The sequence below is a fragment of the Neocloeon triangulifer genome, unplaced genomic scaffold (assembly GCF_031216515.1).
Source record: "Neocloeon triangulifer isolate White Clay Creek 2 clone unplaced genomic scaffold, ASM3121651v1 ptg000014l, whole genome shotgun sequence".
NCBI classification, from domain to species: Eukaryota; Metazoa; Arthropoda; class Insecta; order Ephemeroptera; family Baetidae; genus Neocloeon; species Neocloeon triangulifer.
Window position 1 is genome coordinate 24,634,893 of NW_026775556.1, and position 23,976 is coordinate 24,658,868.

A 23,976-nucleotide genomic window follows, 5' to 3' on the forward strand; every position below is an offset into this window, starting at 1 on the left:
ATTGTATCTGCAATAATGTTTCACTATCACATGACGTGGTACATGAAAAAATGTTCCATTATTATATTCCGCACTCTTTCTTTCTTTCTCGCGAGCCAGAGCAACTTTTTTTATTGCGCTCTCTTATTAAATCGGCCGAGCCGTTTTTATTGCTCCGGCAAATTAGGCTAAAAGATAGCCCGGCGCTTTATTATTTTTTTCCTCCCGGGGCAGTTAAAATGGAATAAAACTCCGATTTCCGCCATCCACATAAATAAAAAGAAGTGAAAGTCGAAATGGAATTTGTCACCAGAGGGTGCGGTGACCCCTTTTAATTATTTCATTCATTTGAAAGAGTGACTGGCGTCTCCGTCGTTAACCAACTGACAGGCGGCCGTACCACCTCGTCTGTCATTTGTTCCTTCTTCGCTCCTAATTGCCGCGCGCACCAAAGGCAGGTTCGATATATTTACACTGGTGCGGTGCGAATTGATTGATGGCTCGCACACGAAATTAGCCGGCGTGGGTGGCTGGCCTACCTGCGGTCAGCCCTTCACCGACGAGGAGTGTGTAAGTAGCTTATTCGATTAGTTCGTCCGCCTTAACGCAATTGTCCGATCTAATTTGACATGTTATTTATATTCAAGTGAATTGCGAGTTGCGTTTTCAGTTTATATAAATTGCAATTATTTTATTATTATAATATTGCATGAAACATTTGAGAAAAAAAAACGATCAAATTTTATTAATTTTGATTATCATTGTATTGTTTCTTTATCTGTCATAACATTGTTGCAATAAATCACTATAAATTGTTAACAATCAATTTATTTAATAAAATAAAATATAATAAATTGTCTCATTGTGAGATATTTAAAAAAAAAGTCAACAGCAGCGGATGGGGTCTTTTTTCCGGAAGTATTACCAAAATAATTGCTAGTGGTGGTGCCGTTTTGTTCAACAATTCCTTTTTTTAAATAAATTTTTTCAAAAATTGAATGTATTTATGTATTTGTAACAATGAAGACAGACAAATAATACAACAATAATAATAATATTGGTATCGGAATCGGTCAGAATTGAAAAAATGACCTATGTTTGTTGGAAGTCCATAAAAAGAAAGTTTCTATCAATAATTTCAACGACCGAGAATTAATTATAAAAATAATCATTATCGCTTGCTTTTTTTCAGATTCTTAGAATATTCAATAGCCGGATACAGAGATTGAATTATTGTTTTAAAAGTGTTCAAAACTCTAACATTGGCATTTAAATTTTGTTTCCTAACCATATCAATAATTTTTAATAGCTGAATATCAGAAATTTAATTGATTAAAATAAAATTAAACGACATTTGTATAAATATTTCATGATCATTTAAGTTGTCGTAACTTGTGTTCAACATAACTGCCACACAAATTACCAAATAACCAAGAGTTGTTTCCGTCTCTTTTTCGCGAGAAGCAAAAAGTGAAACTGCGCCGGGGTGTCGCGCGGCCATTAATAATGATCATTGTCGCGCACACCACAGCAGAATAGAACACCGCGCGCTATAATATGGTGTGTGTGTGTTTGTAAGAAGAACCGTGTTGTGTAATATAAAATGTGCAAGTCATCTGCATAGCGGCGACGAGACAAAGGCCGATGAGCCGAACGCCATCCATCACGGCTGAGTCTCTCGGAACACTCGGCGTCGGGTGTCACAATTGGATTTGGGCTGCTGCCATTACTATCACCCACGGCTTGTGTGTGTGTGTGTCGACAGATGGATGCTTTTCAATCATCTCTCCTCGAAACGCTGCCGGCCAAAGCTCTCACAATGGCGCACACTGACCTGACAGCAATTTCGGGTAATTGCTTCGCAATTTGGCATGATGATGGTCGACAAGCCACTCTCTTGCAGCTCACCGACGGTGAAGTGGCTCGGCTGAAATTAGCCAAATATAAAAGGGGTGGTGCGCACAATTCTATCATCCAAACCGTTATTTGTTTCAAACCTCCGCCTCAATTGTAGAGTGTTTATCTTTCACGTTTGGGTGCACAGATATAATTTTTAAACATTTATTTTTAGCAAAGAGATCAGTGGAAATTAATTTTTGTTAAGAAAATTATACTCAAATATATATATATTTTTTTTAGAAATTAACAGTCACTGTTTGCAAAAGCGAAATTGAATAATTAATTGTAAATCTAAAATAAAATAAATTTTGAACTTAAAAATCAATTTAGTGTAACTGTAACGATAATTTAATATTAAAATCATGTTCTAGGAATAAAAGTTGTTGTATAATTTACTTTAAAAAATGTGTTCATATATTATATTTTATTTTAATATTGTTAGCTAAAAAAGGTATTTTTATACTTTCACAAAATATAATAAACTATTTTTAATTTTTTTAATTAAGGTTTATTATCTTTTTAACTAGAATTCAATAAACGTTTTAATTAAATAGAAACCTTACAAATATTGTATTTTAATAGCAATAAAAAATAAACACATGTAGAGCATAACTTACTTGCTTAAATAATTCACATTTGATAGAGCGTTTAACAGTTTTTTTAAATTATTTATTCAAATTAATAGAACCATATTCTGACAAAAAAAAAACTATTTTAACTGAAAATATCACATAGAAACTTTCTAAAAGATTTATTTTTATAGGTATAATTCTCTTACTTAATTATTAATTTAAATATGCTGATTGGGACATTGAAAACAATAAAATGTTGATACAATTTTTATATCTGATATAATTCAATTAATTTTATTTGCATAATTTTGAATGTATAAATAATGGATCTCCTTATGGGCAGCAATTGGCTTTGTGATAGATCAATAAACACAATTTTGTAACTATAATTCATGTTTCAATATAACCAGCAGGTTATACGAATTATGAAATAAGTTTTGGCCTCCCCTGAAGGATTTTTTTGTAATTAATGAGGCATTGCCGTGACATGAACTGTATTCGTACTAGGTTGTGTGTGGTAATGAGCAGAAAATAAGCAAGTGTGGCCACGGAGATAAGCCGACTCTAATTTGCCCGTTATCAAATAATGATGGCTCTTGTTTCTTGTATGCAAATCAAGAGGAAGAAAAAAATTGAGCCTGGAAACAATATCGATAAAAGAAAGGGAAGAAAGAATAAGTGAGGAATCGGTTCTCGCTCGGAAACAAACGACGCCACTTTTTTATGGAGTGTCCTGCGACAAAAAGATATGATAAGTGTCACAGCAGTGACGGGCATATTTCAGTTGCAATGTGTGATAATAAATTGCTGAGAAAGGACCGTAAAAAAGCGTGTGTGCAACTCGCTTGATATTATATTGGTGATTCAAATGCAAAAAATGCTTGTTCGGCCCCCGTGTGCCATCCCGATGATTTTTATTTCACTCTCCATTCCGCGAGCATAATTTATCACTTTCATGCCGCAGCATTTTTCCATCTAATAATAAAATTTATCGTGTCGGGGCGTGTCGGTGCGCGGCGACATTTCAAAGTGCACTCGCACGCAATTCGACGATTTTTAAAAGGCGGAAAAAATTCGTGTATGTTTTTTAGTGCAAAGCAGTCGGGGGAACACGACACTGCATGCACTTCTGGATCATTAAATACACAGGGAAAAGTGCATCCGAGTCATAAAAATTGACTTTTCCCCTATTTGATGCAGCTGAAAGGTCAGTGACTCTGAAAAGTCGCTAGATTTACGAGAAAAAAAATTCAAAACGGTAAACTTCTCATAATATGGGCCTATTTATCAAGATTTTTAAGAAAAGTAGAAATGTGCAGATTATGTAATGTGAATTGGGAAAATACAAATTCCCATTATACTGATTAAGAAGTATCCACATTTTTTTTTTTTTTTTGCTTATGGCACCCGTGAGCAAATCGCATCGGCCACTGCGTAAAACCGTCCAAAATTTTATTCTCCACCGCAGTTATTCGTTTTATCTCTTTTATTTATTATACATTTATGCTAATCATCGGCTCTACAATAGTAGGAAAAAATGTGTCACCATAAAACAGCCTTATTACAGCAGAAAACGTGAAAGAGGCTTAAAATTCTTTCAAATGCAAAACAAAATATCCATCTCAATCCTCGCCTCTTGTTTCTCCGTTTGAGAGAGAAAAAATAAAGAGACGCGCGCGTCGGAGAGAATTTAAATCTTGTTGTTGGCACAGTCACTTGTCACCACGCTGCTCTGCGTAATTTATTTCCATTCTATTTTTTCCTTGGCGCTTCTCTCGAACAGCTCGACCAACTGCATTTTATAAAAAAAAAAAATGGTCATCAATTATTAATCTGTGGATGAGCGAGAGAGATTCCGTCGCTTGTTTGTTCGCTCTTCTTGCTCGGCTCGTTTCCTCCGCGCCGGGGCCGACTAACGAGCTAGGGTTAGTTCGCTAGCTAATTACTCAAGGGACACCCACCCGGCCTGGCTGGGACGTGAGAGACGCGCCCCGCCGTTTGCGAGCGTCGCGGTAACTAACGTCCGACCGTCCCTTTCGTGTCTCGCTGTTTGTGCAGTGCATGATTAGGAAGCGAGCATTGATTGCGTTAAATAATACACCCGCCAGTCGTTAGCGGCGATTGTCAGCCAAAGGGAAAAATCAGCAACTTCTATTAACAAAATTTAACATAATTTAACATAATTTTTTTTTTTTTTTTTTAATTTTTTTTAGGGTCAGGCCAAGACAAAGTCTTGTCGGCCTGTGCCCTTTATTGGTGGTACAGAAGGCACCACCCAATTATTATTTTTTTTCTTTTTTGGGTTCAACTTTATTTAAAAAATCATCATTTTTTGCTGGCAATCAAATAGTTTTGATGCGATTGTTCTATCGGAAATTGTATGAACAAAAATTATTCATGGGAAATATATTAGGTGATCAATTTTTAAACTTGGATAAGTTCTTTGAAACTTCTAGCCTATAGAATTGTTGTTTTTTTAGTTAAAAAATAGGTTTTTAAATCACATTAAATCAAAATTTGAAAACATTTTGTATAATTTGAGCTAATTATATCTTATATTTTGCTTCCTTTGTATCTATTTTGATTGAATTGTGCAGTATATAATTTCACAAAAATCACAAATTAAAAAAAGTCTAAAACACCAGAAAATGTTGTTAATTATACGCTATTCTCCTATTAAGCTTTTAAACTATAAACTCACCTATTCAACTATTTCAGCTGCAAACAAATCACCGGAAAGGTGCCTTTTTTTTCAAAAAAATATAGCAAAAGAAAATGGAGACCTTGATTAATTTGATTTTAATAAGAATTATTTCAAAAGTTACCAAATAAGTTTTAATTAGGAAACATGAAATAATTGAGGTTTTTTAAAAGTAAGCAGCATCTTCTTTGTTTTGTCTCAAAAATCAATAAAGGCCAAATATTAGCATATCGTGAGTTTGTTGAATTCGTTGCTTTCAATTTCACGGCTAAATGATTATGGACATCACCAGAAATCATACTTTTTAAGCATTTAGGGACCCAATTCAAGATTCAAGAACGCATGAAAGTCAACTACCTGGTCTGGAAAATATCTGAAGCAATAATTCTACCAACGCTAGGAAAATAAGTTAATTTTTCACTTAAAGGAGTGCTGACCCCTCGCTATTACTGCATTTCCATATAAAACTAAGCGGTACGAACAACATATTACCAGGGTGGTCGAAAATTCGGCGTTTTCATCGGCGAATTTGGCGATTGAAATTTCGGTCCGTGGACTTTTTTGAAGCAGCGAAACACACTCTCTTCCTTCCTCCTGCTGGCTGGCGGCCGCTGCTGCTCCGTCCTCGAAGACGAGAGCGAACAAGTCTGGACGGCGGCGAGAGACGTGCCGCTCTCGCCGCGAGAGGAAGGAAGGAAAATTAAAAAGCACTTTGCTTGGTTTTATTGAGATCAGCGCCAATTAAAAACTGTCTTAAATAAAAAATTCATATTTTCAGCATTGATAGCTGATGAATTGACAAAACTTTTAATTTTTTATTTTTGAAAAAATCTTTATTAGGAGCGGAGTTATAAAGCATTTTGTTGCGTTGAATATTTCTAATTGAGAAAATTTTTTAAAAATATAAACTTAAATAGCAAAATGTAGCCAATTAAATTACCCTTCTTTTCTTTTCGAGTGCCGATGACGTCAGAATTTTTTTTATTTGCCGACCGAGGAATCAAAGTCAAAGTTTGATATTTTCAGAACGAAATAAATTTTTTACAATTATTTCAAGATAGCCAATCGACTGGAAATTTAATTTTGACCCTATATCTCAATTTTCATTAACAAATCTCCAGCCGTTTTCAAAAAGAGCATGTATTTTGAAAAGCGCCTAGTGACCTTGATGATCAAATAAAGTTGTTATTGGATAATTATTTTTTTATTTGAAAACGGCTGGAGATTTGTTAATGAAAATTGAGATATAGGGTCAAAATTAAATTTCCAGTCGATTGGCTATCTTGAAATAATTGTAAAAAATTTATTTCGTTCTGAAAATATCAAACTTTGACTTTGATTCCTCGGTCGGCAAATAAAAAAAATTCTGACGTCATCGGCACTCGAAAAGAAAAGAAGGGTAATTTAATTGGCTACATTTTGCTATTTAAGTTTATATTTTTAAAAAATTTTCTCAATTAGAAATATTCAACGCAACAAAATGCTTTATAACTCCGCTCCTAATAAAGATTTTTTCAAAAATAAAAAATTAAAAGTTTTGTCAATTCATCAGCTATCAATGCTGAAAATATGAATTTTTTATTTAAGACAGTTTTTAATTGGCGCTGATCTCAATAAAACCAAGCAAAGTGCTTTTTAATTTTCCTTCCTTCCTCTCGCGGCGAGAGCGGCACGTCTCTCGCCGCCGTCCAGACTTGTTCGCTCTCGTCTTCGAGGACGGAGCAGCAGCGGCCGCCAGCCAGCAGGAGGAAGGAAGAGAGTGTGTTTTGCTGCTTCAAAAAAGAGCGGGCCAACATGGCGAAAGCGCAAAAAAAGTCCACGGACCGAAATTTCAATCGCCAAATTCGCCGATGAAAACGCCGAATTTTCGACCACCCTGGTAATATGTTGTTCGTACCGCTTAGTTTTATATGGAAATGCAGTAATAGCGAGGGGTCAGCACTCCTTTAATGAGTATAATATAATATTACGAAAAACTCATAGTACGCTATTATACTTTGTACGGCTGCTTCACAGCTCTTGATGCTTTTGTTCTTAGTGAACATATATGTGTATGTATATTGAATAAAATTATTAATAATAAAATATTAATTTTCATAGCTCTGAATTAGAATTCATATCCATTACAAATCTGCCATTAAAGCCTTCTAATCCGATTCGATGCTAAACGTTGAATAATCAAAATAGTCAGCCCTGCGATGGAAAATAAATTTGTGACTCCTTTCTTTTTAATTCTTTTAATTATACTAGAGTTTGACTTTTTGCTTACACAATATGACAGAAAAAATCTAAAAATATTTTAAATCAAATAAAAATAAAATTTGTAATTAAAATATATCATAATATGTGGTTCTCGTATTTAATATTTTCTTAATAACTTTTAATATTACATTAATTTTTTTTAGTTTACTTCAAAGTTTTATTCAGTATCGTGTATTTCATATTTGCATTTTGCGTGTCTGGACGGTGACAAGAGGGAGGAAAATAGCGCGTGCCGTTTGCAATGTTGGCTGGATTAATTAGAGCGACGGGCGGCGCGGTCGAATCAGCATTTATCTGCACATGTCTCGCCCGTCGTGGGTGGTCCGTCCCAATCTCGCTCTCGTCACGGAAGTTTGCTGCGAATAAACAGCAAACGGCTAATTTAGACGTCGTGCAATCAAACTAACTCGTTCCAATTTTATAGATTAAAGTCACGACAATGCAGCCGAAAGAAGTAATTTGCGTCGACCGCGCGTTTTAATTAATCGTTCAACTTTCCCACCGCACAACATGCTAATCAGAAATGGGATTGCGTGTATTTTGGGAATGAAATTTTTCACTTTTTCAGTGTTTCTCACTAGAAATCTTCTACACAAAAAAAAATAGTTCCTTGCAAGTTGTATGAAATTTATATTTAATTTATTCAAATGAAGACCGTGCAAAAAATTTGTATCACGTTCAATTTGCATATTTATCAATATTCCGAGAGTGAGAATGTCATTTACACTTGCATATATTTGCAGGAAAGGGGCGCTATGTGTGTTTGTAGCTACGATTTTGCGTTCGCATTCATTAACGGCGAGGGGCAAAAAAAAACGTTGCTTTCTCTCCGCACATCGTTCTGTCTCGCCCGAGTGCGGGAACGAAAATTTCACCAGCAAATTATAAATACGTACGGCGCGCATTAGCCGAGTGAGTATATTTATATTTATTGTATGCGGCTTTTTATATATTTGCAATCCGAACAACCACGCCGCTTTAATTTATGCAAATGTTCGCGAAAAAGCCCTCGCGGTATAAATTATTTAAAAATGTTTTGTGTGTACACACACACATTCACAAAACTCTCTCTGGAAACCGTGAAAATTCAACGGAAAAAGTGAAATAAATGGATTAGCCGCGGTGCGGTGTGTGTTCGCTCGCCAACGCAAAAATCACTTTTCTCCTCCAGGCGTGTAATGAAACGGACCAGTAAACTGAATAAACAATGCCCTGAAGCGGTCGAAGGAATTATTTATTACCAAAAAGAGGAACCGCAACAAAATTAATTTCTGCAATTTATTTTTTATTCAGGCATTTTTTATAAAATGAAACTTATTATTGAAATTTTCTGTTTAATATGTTTATATTAATAAAAAAAAATATATTGATGACATTGAAGCGGAGGAATAATTACTTTTATTTGTCAGCGTTTTACATAATCATAATTGAGAGTCATAGTGAATCCGCGGAGGAGTATCAAATTTTATATTTTGTTCAAAACTTGATGTTAGCTCAGTTTTCAGCAACTTTTGGTTATTTCTTCACCTTTTAGTCTCAAGCAGTCTCAAGTTTCTATAAATTTAATTTATTCAATTCAATGAATAAACAATTTGAAATAAAAAAATAAAAAACTACATGCATTGTAATAAGACATTACTGAGAAGGTTAGGATAGTTATATTTACTTGTAATTAAAAAGACTTGTTTGTTACTATGACTGGTAATTTTAAATACTTAAAAATATTTGTATTTTTGAAATTTAAATAATTGGTTGCAATTTGTGACATGGAAAAAAGGAAAAATTATCAAAAAAATCAATTTTAAGATCATTTAAAATTAATTTTTATAATACTAATTCTAAAAATTAAACTTAAAATTAAGGTGAAAAATTAAGAAAAATATAATATTTAGTTTTTAATATAAAATTATGTTGTTTTAGACATAAATAGATAGAAACATTAAACTACATTCAAGTAGAATGAAATCATATTAACTCTAGATCTTCAATTCGTTTTTTGCCCTTTTTCCAGAGTCCCTTTATGGCCGAAAAATCAAGTGCTTTCTCCTCTCCACCCACCTTGTGAGAAAGAGCCAATTCCGTTTTTAAAGCGCGCGTGGTTTTCCTTCTTTATTTTTTCGGCCAGCTGCAATAAACACAGAGGAGAGACCTGCGGCAAAATTCTACAGGTCGCAGTTGGGCCATTTGATATCGGACCTGCGGCGAGAAGAGATAGTGAAGGGGCAGGATGAAGAAGTGTGGCCCGAGACGCATCACTGGCGGCGGAAATGATGTCAGACCGAGCCAATGATTTCCCTCGAGATTCACCTGCCGCCTTTCCTTCACAGCTCCAATCTGCCCAGACTACTTACTTCGGACCTACAATGTACCGTGCAACTCTGATCTCGCATTAATCTAGTTCCAATTTTCCGATTGAAATATATCAATTTTCGCCTCCTCTTTTGTTCCATTGAATTTTCCGCCCGGCGCCCTTTGTTCTGCCTGGCGCGAATTATAATTCAGCCGGCGCCGCGTTTTCTCGCTCGCGTAAATTCTCATTTGGACACGCGGATGGGTTCGCCCGTCCTTTTTTTTACGTGCCGCGCACCGCATTCCTCGGTGCAATTTTTGCGGCCGGCGCCACAGTATTTTCGCAACCGAGCTGAACCCGAAAATGCCCCGCGATTGGGAGAATATGCGAGGTTGCGTTTTTCAAAATACGGTTCATAAAATAGAGTACTGTGGTTTGAAGATATGTTCGTTTTTGTTTTTGTATCTCAATGATTGCATTTCTTTCTTCATTAAAACCCAGATTTTAATATTTTTAACAATATTTAATGGTTTTAAAAAGATTAATTTCTAAGAAAAAAAAACTCTTGCATTAAACAAATTCCAAAGGAAATTATGACACCATCAAAAAATATTGGGGTCTTGATTGACAAATTGCTTATTTAATGGTAAAATGTTGACTGCAAAGTACAAAAATTAATTACTAGCCTCATTTTCCTTAATCAGCGGACTTGTATTAGGTTTAACAAAAATTTAATTTTTTAATTAAAAAAAAAACATATTTAGACTGTCCTACAACAATGAAACATAATTTAAATTAGTGTAAGTTTATAAAGTAACAAAATGCTAGTTGTTTCAATTCAACAATGTAAAATATTAATACGGTAATAAAATTGGCTGAACTTATATTTTCAAATGATTTGAGTCCACATCCAGCAAATAGCAGGATTTTTTTTAATCCCTCAATATCTGCTTGATTTAATGCCAAATTATGTAACAAAAAGATTTTCATCATTATAATTAGAAACTTTTGTCTTATGAAAAATAGCATCTATTGTTAACGTGTCTGAAAAGAAAAAGTCCTTAACATTCAAGATTGAAACTTTGTTTTTAAATTTATCTCCTTAATATTTTTTTAACTTTGAATTTGCAGGTTAAAAAAAAAATTAATTTAATATGCCTAAAAGGGTTTAGTCAAAAAATAGTCTAGTTAAATATGTTTCAAAAATTTTTATCCAGAATGCAAACGAGGAAAGTTTTGCTTCAAGAATTTTCATATCCTCTTTATCACGATTTCACAAATTATTTTTAGACAAATTATGATGTGCTTTATTGGAGGATAAAAGAAACACGCTTAAATTTATTTAAAAAATTTTTGGCTTGGAAGTGCAAAAATGTGCTCCCCTCTCCTTTACCGTGCAAAATTCCCTCTTTCATTTTGTTCAATAAGGCCGACACAAGGAAAACTAACTTCAATGATTAAAAAGTGGATCCCTCAGTTCGGCGGCTTCGCCAAAAGCATCTCACGTCCAACTTTCTTCGCAGCACTTTGCGGGCGGATGCTGGAATTCTCAATGTATGCCCATCCATCGATTTTCTAATTTGAACTCGCTGCTCGTCGGCCAAGTCAAGTTGCACCAGCAGGTAATAAAACTTGTCCAAGTTTGTTTTCCACCCAAGAGCAGCAGCAGCAGGGGTCTCTCTTTCTACCCCTGGAGTTTTCTTAATCCCTCTTCGCAACGCATGAGACGCAATGAATGAACATACAAATTTGCCCCGATAGCCGATCGGACAAACAAAGTTACACAAAATTGAATTTCCAGAGAGACACACGGAACGAGCATTCCTTCCGCTTCGCTTTTCTTTTTACTTTCCTTCCCTTTGTGCTGCACAACAATTTCTCCGTCTGTATCCGCTCGTTCGTCTCTTTCTTAAAGAAACTTTCCGCCGACCTTCTTTATCTCGAGGGATGCTACAGGAGAATATTTATTCTTTAATTTTATTACGCTCGGGTTGATTGAATACCTGCGCTGCTAACCCGTCAGACACGGCAACAGTTGAGCAACAAATTTCCCCAAGCTCGATTTTCCGACTGTGTATGTGTTTGCGATTGCTTGCGAAGCATCAGCAAACGGCAGATTTATTGAACTTTGAAAAAGTACACCTTTCGACCAAAATCAAACGCTCGTGTAAACTGTGGAGGCTTCAAAGGAAAAATTTAAAATATTATTATTATTATTATTATTATTATTATTATTTATTCTTCTCGGTCAATATTCAGTGAAAACGATTTATTTGCTAAAATTTGCATTTGTTCTTGTTATTTTATCTTTATTTAACCAGCCAAATCCTTGAATTGCATCAACTTTGAGCCAGTTTTAGCCGAAAAAGTGTTCAAACAATAATTTATTGGATATACAAGCTTTGAATAATTAGTGTGATTTTCCATAACAAAACTATTTTATTATAATTTAGGACTCATTCAATTTTTTTGACTCACGGCTAACGTGTTGAGAAAGGAAACTCGAGATTGCAATTTTTTTAATCCATTATTTTGAGCGATGTGCATTAATTACATATAAGAAGTAAGTCAAGGTAAGTAATAAAATTTATTTATTAATCATATTAATTATTTCTACATAGTCTAATGTTTGGCGTGAAAGACCTATCATGTTAGTTAAATTTTAAATAAAAAATTAATGCTTATTCAGTTTCAATTAAAAATGAGCATTATGGACTAACCGATAATATTTAATTTAAATTTTATTTTTAAATTTAACATAAAAACTCTTAAATAAAATAAATAATATTAAATGGTTTTAATTACACAAATTATAAAAAAATTATTATTATTTTAAAAACCTCAACATATTATTAAATTTGGATCGGCAAAATTAATGCGCGACATTTTAGTTTCAGAGCCACGTCGGTTAAATGTCTCGATTTTCCGGATCTTCCTCAAGTTTTTGCCCGGAAATAAATCCCTTTTGGCGCCACCGGATGATTTACATTATTCATATATACTCTGCAGCTGCGATGCAAAAGAAGGGACCTGTATACGCAACACTGCTCGCTGGCACGCTCGCCGTGCGTTTTATTTTGCGGCGCGTGTAATTTTTTGCAGGCAGGCGTCCCCGGGGCTGCTGGCAGAGGGACTTTGTCGGGCGTGCGTGTCACTATGTACTGGATAAATATGCAGATCCCTCATCATAATGGCGAGGCAACAGAGAGGCGACAAGAGCCTTTTACGCGGCAGTCCGCCTGCTCTGTCTTGTGTGGTGCAAAATTTTAAATTTTCGGCGTCGAGGCTCGTCGCATTTTTGAGCGGGGGATTTTTTTCCAAAGGGGAGTTAATTTGGTTGCCAACATTTTGCATAATTTCTATATGAATAAAATGTATGTTTGTGAATATTATGCATTGAGAAATAATGGACAAATAGTTTAATATTTGGAAAAAAATGAAAAAAAAATTGGTTGAAATTAAAGCTACTTTTTTAGCCTTATTTTTATAAGATAATTTATTTTTTAATTTTAAATGAATAAAAAGTAAGAGGATATAGGAAATATGTCATTTTACCAATATCTTTTTTCAATGTTTATTCTCAGTTCTTGCTAGAAAAGTTTATAAATGTTTCTGCATTTCTAATAAGGCCTACCTAGATTAAATTTGTAATTTTGCAATAAAATGAAAAACTTCCCATTTACTCACCACATTTGAAATAAAAATTTCGCTTTCTAAGTGCCTGAAAATAAAACTATGTTTTTATAAAATTAAAGTGTAAAAACGTTGATCTTTTACCTCCTATATCTTAGTTTACTATTCAAACTCAATTTAGGCTCAAAATAAGCGCCTAATTTCTAAACATTCCATTCATTTTCCAAAATTTGAATAGGTATCTGAAGACACCTTTCAAGCCAAAGCACAGGTCGGTTGGCAAGGGGTCGTGGATTTATTTGCAAAAAATCAGGTGAAAAGTACACAAAATTTGACGGATTTTGGCGTGGAAAAAACTCGGAAAAGTCAAAAGCTTTCCCGGAAAAACGCTACTGTAGTTTCAACTTAAAAATGGAATATCTCGGGTTCTATTTGAGATACAGAAATGCGGCTAGCACCAAAAATTTTCTTTTTACCTCCTCTTCAATCCTGAGAGGCCAAATAATTCAGAGGTCAAAGGTCAAGGTCATTTTTCAGGGGTCACAAGTACAAAAAAAATTCTAGCAAAAATATGCCACCTTCGATTGGGCTGAAATTTTTTTCTAAGATAGTCCTAACATGTAGGAACAACATATTAAAAATTCAGAATGGCATATTTTTTAGATTTTTTATAAAAAAATCACAAAGGTAAAAAAACGTGAATTTTTCGCATTTTGCCAATGGTCGGAAATAAATTTTTAGAATTTTTGCGAGATTTTTTGAAAATTTAGGAATGAATTGTCAACAAATAAATAAATTTATCCATTTTAGTTACGTACTTTCTCAAAATAAATTTTTGATCATGAGCAAAATGCGAAAAATTCACGTTTTTTTACCTTTGTGATTTTTTTATAAAAAATCTAAAAAATATGCCATTCTGAATTTTTAATATGTTGTTCCTACATGTTAGGACTATCTTAGAAAAAAATTTCAGCCCAATCGAAGGTGGCATATTTTTGCTAGAATTTTTTTTGTACTTGTGACCCCTGAAAAATGACCTTGACCTTTGACCTCTGAATTATTTGGCCTCTCAGGATTGAAGAGGAGGTAAAAAGAAAATTTTTGGTGCTAGCCGCATTTCTGTATCTCAAATAGAACCCGAGATATTCCATTTTTAAGTTGAAACTACAGTAGCGTTTTTCCGGGAAAGCTTTTGACTTTTCCGAGTTTTTTCCACGCCAAAATCCGTCAAATTTTGTGTACTTTTCACCTGATTTTTTGCAAATAAATCCACGACCCCTTGCCAACCGACCTGTGCTTTGGCTTGAAAGGTGTCTGAATTTTTAACATAGCAATTTTGATATTTATTTTCATACAAATTTATTATAATATTACAAAAATCAATTCAAATTGGTTTTAATACTCTTTTTAATCATGAAAACCTAAAATAAAATATTTTTGTAATTCTGTTAAGCATTTTGCAAAACTAGAAAACTAGATCAGAGTTTAGATGATAATTCACTGATTTTTTCACAAAAAAGCTGAAGGTTAGACGTCAGGAGCAGAATGTGAAGTGAGATTACTCAAATTAATATTTGCCGTGATGCGTGTGACACTTTTCAGGGGGTGGGCGAGGACGACGGAAACTTGGTGGCAAATACATATAGCCAGAGAGAGCGAATAAGCAAAAATCTCATGAATTATGCAGGCGGCCGTGGTTGGTGCGGTGCTGGTGGGTGACTTGCTCTCCACCAGCCACCCACATTCGCGCACTTCCTTTTTCTCCTCTGCCATTTCAAATTTCGCCATCTCACAGCGAGTGAGGCAGCCGCGCGTCATTTCAGAGAAAAAGCAGCACAAGGAGAAGTCATCATTTATGTCGGCGCGGCACCAAGAGAAAGTAAAAGCTCCAGCAGCACTGGAATTTTTCATCAATCATTTATTTTCCGTGCGTGTGTGAGGGCGAAAATGAACGTGAAAATGTGCGCTTCTAACAATAAGTGAGTGACGTGCGAATTTCACTTGAACTCCAAATTTATTGCTTTGGAATTTTTAAATTTGTTATGTTATATGTTGGAAAGCATTTTCATGAAAAATGGTCCATTTTTATTAAGCTCGTCATTTTTAAAAATAAAGTTAATTGTCATCATTAAAAATAGTGATAAAATTAAAAGTTTTAAAAATTTTCAGAATTATCACGTCTTTTTGGTGAAAGAGAATAATTATTACAATATTCACAAGTATCCATTTTCAGAATAATCATAATTAATTTCTGAGCAATAAAATAGAATATTTTAACAATAAGATTAAAAATTAAATAAATTTCAAAAAGGAATTTGAAACAATATGAAATCTTTTCGGCGTTTGGCACATAATTATTTAATTATTTTACTATAAAAATAAATTATTATTAATTAAATATAACCAGAAAGTAATATTTATGATACATTTGATTGTTTTCGAATTCTTTTACGTCCAAAAATTGATGCTAACAATGAACCAGGTATGAATTTCTAATGGCAATATTCCCATTGTTGCAATCGAACTTAATCGCCATTGTTGCATTTAAAATCACTCAAATTCCGACGTTGAAGAATTTTCTCTGCATAATGTTTCCCAGCGAGGCTGAGCGCCAGAGGAATCTGGAAAATTTCATGAAAAAGAAGGAGCACCGACGCAAATACAGCGTCACCAGCTACAAAACCTTTTCGGCGAAACCTCAACAGCTGCCCGATGCCTTGCGAACGATGAAGGACGACGCTCGGCGCCCGACGCGAAGCGTTAAAAATCAGAGGAAAGAGGCGCCCTCGAAGGTCAAGGACACGATCAAGGTGCCGACGAAGGCCAAGGGTCAAGGACGAGGCGAGGATGAGAAGCAGGAGAAGAAGGAAGAGACTTCAATGGTAATCATCAGACTCGAAAAAATTTATTTAATGATAAGGTTTTCAAAAGATTTAACCAGAACTAAAAGAAAAATTCCTTTCAAATTTTTATCAATTTTGTTGTTTTACATTAAATAATAATAAAACATTTTTTTACCAAGCAGAAAACCAAAGATCCTGAGGTGGCAGTGGCCATCCCCAAGAAGAGGGACGACATCTCTGTCGCCTTGGACAAAGCCCTGGCCAAGAAACCACAGGGCCTCTCAGTGAGTCCTCCGCTTGACAGGGCCCATCAGCCTCCGAAATCCAAGCCAGCTACCAAAGAGGTATCTAAAATTTTATCAATTCAAACCAAAATCTGCTTATTAACTAAAAAGATATATTAAAAGTTCTTGCAATTAATTATTAAATTATTATAGAAATTAATTTGATCCTTTTCAATAATTCTTTCGATATTTTTTACTATTTAGTAATTTTCAATTGTCTCTTTAAGGAGTCGACAAAGGCTTCTGCTGCCGAAGAGATGAAAGTGGTTTTGCCTCACACGAACGACGAATTTGACTTCTCCGCCGCTCTGGAAACCGTCCGCAGAGTCGTGGCCAAAAAAGAGGAACAGCCTTCCTCGAATTATCCTGCGCCCGTCAAAGTGCAACCGCCGTTGGCCCAAGAGCTTGTGCTCCTTCAAAAGCCAGCGGAGCTCGAGGAGACGTTGAAAACGCACACCAAAGACGAGTCCTCCAAGCCCAAACTCATCCTCCTGCAAAAGGCAATGTCGGCCGCTGGACCAGTGATCAAAAACTGCTTGCTGGTGGCGCTGCTCGTCGGCACCGGCGTCGTAATTGGCTTCATCGAACAGGAGCACCTGGACGACATAATCAAATCCATTTCGACCATCGAAATTATCGAACATTTCTGACTGCGCGCACAGAGGACCTCGAGAAGAACGAAAAATAAGTCTACCTTTCTGAAATAAGCCAAAATATATACACAGAGAAAAACGTAAAAATCAAAGAGTTCCTGAAACTTACCTAAACTGATGATAATTTAAAAATTTTATTGAATATTTCTCTCTAAATGTCACATGTATTTTATTTTTATTTTTAACTTGTTTAAAAATCAAATGCGAAAATTTTCTTCTTAAAATACAAAAAATTTGGGGAAAATGGAGAAAAAGCAAATCAACTCTAAATTTGATGAAAAGCTACACTTTAAAACTGGTTGATTATGAATTTAATATTTTAATTAGTCATTTACGACGTTTACTAAGCTTAAATTTAATTTTAAATCAAATGGATAACTGCAAGAGAAATAAAATTTTATGCCACTTAGGCAGTTTATTGAATGCAAATTTAATATTTTCAAATTAAAATCTCCAAATTTTCAAATGAAACTGAAAATAATTTTAACCCTGTCAATTTTAAGTGATAAGATCTTCGCAGTCCATATCACATGAGCGTGAAATTGCCATCAGGGTCGACGAAATGCACATTTTGACCTTTAGAACAATTTCAGCGGTTCCATCGGTAGCCGAGGCCAATTAACACGAGGATCTTTTGGGCTGAAAGGGAAGAGGAGAGTACGGGATTGTCAATAATCCCGTGTCAACAGCACACACGCATGATTACTCTCGAGAGTTGGTCCCTTAATATAGGCAAACACGCGTGCACGTCCGTTGTCGGTTGATTGCAGAGGCCGAGAGCGAGCAAAGTGTCACGTTCCGACGCTCCACGGACCCATTGTTTGTCCTCGTCGGCGCAAACGAGAAGGGTTAACGGAATAAGGAGAAAAAAGAATGAACCCTTTTAAAAACCGGGCCGAGTTTTAATATGCGCGTATTGATGGGGTCGGCGGATTAGCACTCGCTTTTTTTTATTTGCGCTGATGAGCGGAAATGTAATCCACTCTGTCCCTTTGCCATTCAACGCTGCGTTTATCTCTGTTATTTAAAGCGATTACTCGTCAGCCGGCCAAAGCGTGCGTATGGCCAAAATAAACCCCGTTTTATATTCAAAGGAATAAAATTTGCCTGTATCGGCAAGTTCCATCTCTCTCCCTTGCTCGTCTCTCTCATCAGCCGAGCTTTTTGTTGGAAAAATACAAAAAGCGCCCGATTGGCTTAACTCGATTCGTTCTGCTGAATGGGCAAAAGCAGCGGTGGAGGCTTCGGAGGCCTCCGCTTACGCAATTAGCGAAAATTGTGTCTGCCTCAGCCGAACTTTTTGTTACCGTGCGCGAATATTTTGCAGACAAATTTCAAGAGGAGAACGCGGAAAATGGTGAAAATATTGGTGAAAAATTGTATTAACGTGAGATTTTGGAATAAACCCAGATACGCTTACTTGAGGAAAAAATAAATTTTGATCGGAACAATTGCATTTTTTTTTAACTAGAATTTATTTTTTTTATTGGTTCGATTACAATTGAGATCCTTATTGAAACATTCAAATAAGGTATTGGCATTGGTAGATATACATTAGTGTAAAAATTATCATTAGAGAGTTTAAATGTAACAATAATAAGATTTGTTTATTTATTTATTTATAGTTGTTTAATTCCTCAAATTGTTATAATTCTAGATTCAATTGTTGAAAACAATTTATTTCATTTATTTTTGGACAAAACGGCACCACCACTAGTGGAAGAATTTTGCTTTTAAACTTCAAGATCAAAAAATCCGCCGTAGTGAACTTTGAATGACTGTTTTTATAAAAAATTTCATTTATGTATTTTAATTGTAGCATTATTATTTCAAGATGATAATTTAAAATAAACCCTTCTCTAGATACTTCAATTTTTTTTTTTTTTTTAAATAATATTATCTTAAACTAGTATAAAAATAATATTTATTTGATATTATTACCAATAATATTTAAAAACATGCTCTTTTAACAATTTACGCCAATCAAAAATATAAATTATTATTATTGCTGTTGTTAATAGCCTAAATTCTTTTTTTTTAATTTAAAATATAATTTTATTTCAATTGTGAATCACATTTAAGTGAAGAACCACACTACTTTCCTCAATAAATAAAGATAAAAAAATATTATAAGTAAAACGGGCAAAACTGACTTCAGCCTCATATCATAAACTCCCTGTCTATTTGACCTGGTTTTTTTCTTCACGCAGTAAAAAAAACATTGCATGAACCAGGAAAAGTCTTGTTTTTCATTTGAGCTTACAGCTAGAATCATAATATGCGATAATTTGCAAATTTAAATTTATTTGGTTTTTCTGCAAATGCATTGCACAATTTCATTTTCCAAGACAAGAAACTCGTTGAACTGCACCAGCCATTTTGCAATAATTAGTGTCACGGAGATGAACTTCCCAGCATGTTATATATGAGAATAGAGCTTAGAAATTATTCCCATCATCTTTGAATCGGCCATTAAGTACCCTCGTCGTATATAAGAAATTGCAATTTCCCCGATGCAGCTAGTGCACGAGCTTTGTGCCGCATGGTTTCGCTTCTAAGTCACGACCAGAAAATGTGCGCCCGACGTTTATTTCGCAGAAAATCGAGCCAGCGCAGTTAGCATGCAAAAAGAGAGTTGGAGCAAATAATGTGCGGAACTCGTCGACTGCCCCGGTGCAGCAAATGCAGTTCACTCCGAGTAACACGTATAAAAAAGGAGGCAAACATGCCCGCATGTAGGTTAGGCAAATAAAGAAAACACACGTGAAAGAGAAGTAGTCGAACTTTTCTTCCAATCAAAGAGTGACAACACAATTCATTTCGCGTCGTCACATTATTGTTTGCGCTGCGGCTTTTCGCAGCATTTTCCAATAAAGGCCGAGATTAGCTCTGCACCGATAGATTAGTGGGACATGCATCGCGTTCTTACATTGCTGGCTGCACCACGCTCGACTGGAGCAAAAACTAATTGCGTTCGCCGTGAATGATGTTGCCGATCCGGCAGCGAGCGTTGCACATTTACGTCGCAACTTCTGATTCAGAAGATCTCCTTGCGCATTGTGCCCGAGAGTGGATAACAAGAAAAGAAGTCCAACAACGTCGTGCTGGTACAAAATGGTTCTTACCTTCTGGCCTCGTGTGGAGGAATATTTTTTGAATATTCAAGAATAAAACATTCGTCCTTACCTGAAACAAACAAAAATGAAAATTAATTTGAGAGATTTTGCTAGTTTCAGAATTTTTTAACGTGACTTTAACCAAAAATTATGCATTGGGTTTGCTAAATTCTATGAAAAAAGTGGGTTTCTGGATTCTTCATATATGTGAATTCAGAGAAAGATTGGATAAAAAATTTCCAATTTTATCTAACAATTGATTACTAAACAAAGAGAAAGCCTGAGGATGTATTTATTTTTCTCCACTAAATAAGATTTATTTGCTGAATAATGAAAATTAAATGATTCAAACAGTTTTGTTCTGAGTTTAGCTTTTTGTAATATTTTTTTTTTAATAAAAGAATGAGCCTTTGGGACGCAAAGGTAGACACAATTATGAACAGACAATGTTAAGCTACTCAAAAAATAAGGCTTAAGAGCTCTGTCTACTGTCAAATTTGATTTGACTTTGAAAAGAATTCATGGAATAAAAAATGTAATTTTAATAACATTGCCAAAATATTGTAATAATTAATCAACATAAAATAAAATATCATATGAAAATAGATCGTCATTTTAATTTGTTCCAAAACTTATTTTGGCAATCTGATTAAATTTTTGTAACTCTGGCTTTAAAATAGATGGGTAAGCACATTTTTTTTTCAAAGATTAACTATAACTTTTGGGAATATATATAAATTTCTTAATTTACTTTCAACTTCTTATAATTATAGCTATATTTTATGCTTTTCTGTGAAAACAGGAATGTTTTTGGGGCGTTGTTTTACGTAGATCAATACGAAGTAAGAAAATTTTACTGGATCTAAAGCAAATAACAACAATTATTCTGACTTTTGTATTTTCAGAACAAACTTTTTTTGTAAATTTTTTTTATTGTATGTTTTGTAATTGATGGAGAATAAATAATAAATAATAATAGCAAAATAAATTTTTAGAATTATTTAACAAAGAAATTTTCAAACTTTTTGCGAAGACTTAAATAAAAAATAATTCATTGAAATGAAGAGGAAGGTGTTAAAATTTCACCCACCGTGCCACCGTGTTTTGCAATTTTAATTTTAAAAACCTGGTATAAATGTTTTCTTTTTTTAAAGTAAAAAACGCCTAAGCCACAGCCTCTCTCGCTCTCTCAGCTGCGCTACATTTTGTACTCTCGCGCGCGCTCACAAAGGCTTCGCGTGTTCAAATATTTAATGTGCCGCAGCGGCACGCATTATATTTTCGTTTTCGCGCAGCTTTATTTTACCATCACGTCTTGTGTTATATGTACGGCTTGTTCCGGTTCGTGCCGAGGCTGTTATGATTATTAAACCTGTCTAGCGTTTTCGGTTCGCGCAGCGGTCGAGCCGCGCTTAATATTTTACCTTGAAATTTCCCTCGAGAATTTACCTCTCATTTAACGTAATGAATTGTAAAACTAACACATTCGCCGCCACCGTCTCGTGTGTTAAAAAAAAAAAGAGAGGCGACGATTATTAGCTGCAAATGCTTTTTGCAGACACTTTTGTAATTTATATCACATCGTTAGGTCACGGAACAAATGGGTGGACGAGAATGTTTTGATGCCGCAGGTGATAAACTGATTTGCGTGGAATTCGGTGTGTTGCAATTAGTCGATTAGTGGAAGTTTAGCTCGCAAAAGCAAAAGTTTATTTGTCTACTTGGCAAAGGTAAACGTGACAGTACAATTTAAAATAACTTTTTTCTTCCAACGCATCAAGCAGCCAATTAATTTGTAATTGAAACAATTGGTAAACAAAAGAGTTAAATTATCTGAAGTTCTCAATTACAATTTTGGTAAAAAGGGGAAAAAACAGATTCATTCAATTTGTTTCCACTTTAAATTTGAGCATTATTTACTGAATTTAATGGCTGGTATGGATTGCTTTCAGTGGAAAACTGAATAATAAAAATTTTCAAACTCGTTGATAAATATTGATTCAAAATAATTAATTGATCCCGATAACTAAATATGCAGAAAATATCAAAATACATAAAATAAATTTATCATTTTAAGTAAAAAAAATTATTCATTTTAAAACGTAATTTTTATTTTTATTATTTGCAAAATTTTTAATCATTTTTAAGTTTAATCACATTACCAATTTATTTATTTTAAAATATCATTTCAATTTTATTTTGAATAGCTTGGAAATTTCTCGAGTAAGCCGCTTCTTGCGTCTTAACTCCACTTTCGAGGGTCGCAATTAATTATACGCCACGGCGGTGCATTAATAAAATAATTCACGGGAGCATGACTAACATTTCCAGCCATAATGCAGCAACTCCCATTTGTAATAAAAGTTGCGAACTTTCAGCTTAGTTTGTGCTTTATGTAGTTTTACGAGTGGCAGGACGCGATTTTATCTTGGAGTTGGAACGTGAGGGTGGAATGGATTTGCGAAAAGTACCAAGAAGGAGGCCCAACATCTGCGCCCTCAGTTTTATTATTATTCAATTGCTCAAAATGAGACCCTCAAAACAAATAAATAAATCAATGCAGTGGCCAAAAAAGCAGCGATTCTATTATAAAGTTTTGTTCTCTAAAAAAATAACAGTTGTCTCGTTAATAATGTGAAAAACTTTATATCCTCGTTTTTTTATTCCCAGCACTTGAGAGTTGAAAAAGGAACTTGTCTGGAGGAGAAAAGCTGAAAATTACTTTTTCTTTTGGCGATTCGCGTGAAAATTATAAATTCTTGACTATGAACGCCTTTCAAAGAAAGCGGCAGCTTTTGTGAATAGGCCAACCGCTGTATTATCAACTTTTTGTTTTGTTGCGTGTTTCGGGTCTTGCACGAATTTTCTTTTCACTTTGGTTTGGGTTGCGTGTGCGGGAACAAAAGACTTCATGTTGCAAAAAAGTGATTATGCCTGAATTTCGGCGTGTTTGTACAACAACTCTCAGATAAACACGGTTCCATTTAATTTTTAATTAATGAAAGAATAGAAGAAAGAGATATAAAATTCCCGTTTCACGGAAAACCGTCTTCGACCCACATCTCGGATTTGGGCGCCGGTCCAAGAAGTAAATCGATAGGACCGATTAAGAAGTGAGATAGAGAATGGCTTTGGGTTTTTTTTTGTCTACCTGCAGAAAGCTATTCTGTTTGTCAAATGTAAACAATTGATGCCGGCGGCTTGTCTTTCGCTGGGGAAAAGGGAGGACGCGTCGAATGAGGAAAACCTTTGGAGCGACGCGCTCTCCACCGTTATTTGACTCGATTTTTAATTAACTTTGATTGAGCGGACGCAATTTATTCGCTCGCTTTTATATTGGATCCAATTAAATTTATTGCCCATGAAAGGCTGCGTTTAAAAGAGATTTTTATCACTGCTCCAGATCTGATGGTAAATTTTATTTGGCGGAATATAGAATTTTCAATTACCGGTGGAGCCGAGTGATCTTCTCTTCCAAGAAATGGTGCTCGCTGACTGAGACACGAAGTAGTGAAAGCAATAAACGGAAATTAAAAGGAATTATTCTTTTATTGCATAGGTTTTTTTTAATTTCTCTTGTGCATAATGCTGAAGAGAGTCCTCAAGAGATAATTCCCTATTCTTTTTCCCTATTTAAATTGATTTTCTTCAAGGACAATATGAGAAGAGAGAAAATATTCCAATAAAGCTGGATGTAAATTTGTTAGTAAAACTAAAAAAATTAATATATTTAAATTTCTTCTT

At 34.7% G+C, this 23,976-nt stretch overlaps 2 protein-coding genes across 4 annotated transcripts in view; one reads left to right on the top strand and one right to left on the bottom strand.

The window, feature by feature from the left end:
* Positions 1 to 23,976, bottom strand: part of LOC132201160 (uncharacterized) — a 128,540-nt gene that overhangs the window by 48,503 nt on the left and 56,061 nt on the right. The window lies entirely within an intron of this gene.
* On the top strand, positions 15,112 to 18,434 carry LOC132200801 (uncharacterized). Of its 3 annotated transcripts, none has more exons than XM_059626533.1 (4): positions 15,112 to 15,215; positions 15,936 to 16,218; positions 16,359 to 16,523; positions 16,691 to 18,434. In XM_059626533.1, exons 2-4 carry the CDS (start codon positions 15,970 to 15,972, stop codon positions 17,111 to 17,113), a joined length of 837 nt encoding a protein of 278 aa, XP_059482516.1. In that variant the 5' UTR covers positions 15,112 to 15,215; positions 15,936 to 15,969; the 3' UTR covers positions 17,114 to 18,434. The 3 variants fall into 3 exon arrangements, with proteins under 3 accessions (XP_059482516.1, XP_059482514.1, XP_059482515.1); XM_059626531.1 differs by having other exon boundaries at positions 15,131 to 15,315; XM_059626532.1 differs by having other exon boundaries at positions 15,131 to 15,315; positions 16,362 to 16,523.

Bases quoted from the DNA above. Each gene is read 5' to 3' on its own strand.
- LOC132200801 (XM_059626531.1), top strand. From the start codon at position 15,284: ATGAACGTGAAAATGTGCGCTTCTAACAATAA. The intron at 16,219-16,358 runs GTAATCATCAGA...TTTTTTACCAAG, and splicing joins AGAAGGAAGAGACTTCAATG to CAGAAAACCAAAGATCCTGA. The intron at 16,524-16,690 runs GTATCTAAAATT...TGTCTCTTTAAG, and splicing joins CCAAGCCAGCTACCAAAGAG to GAGTCGACAAAGGCTTCTGC.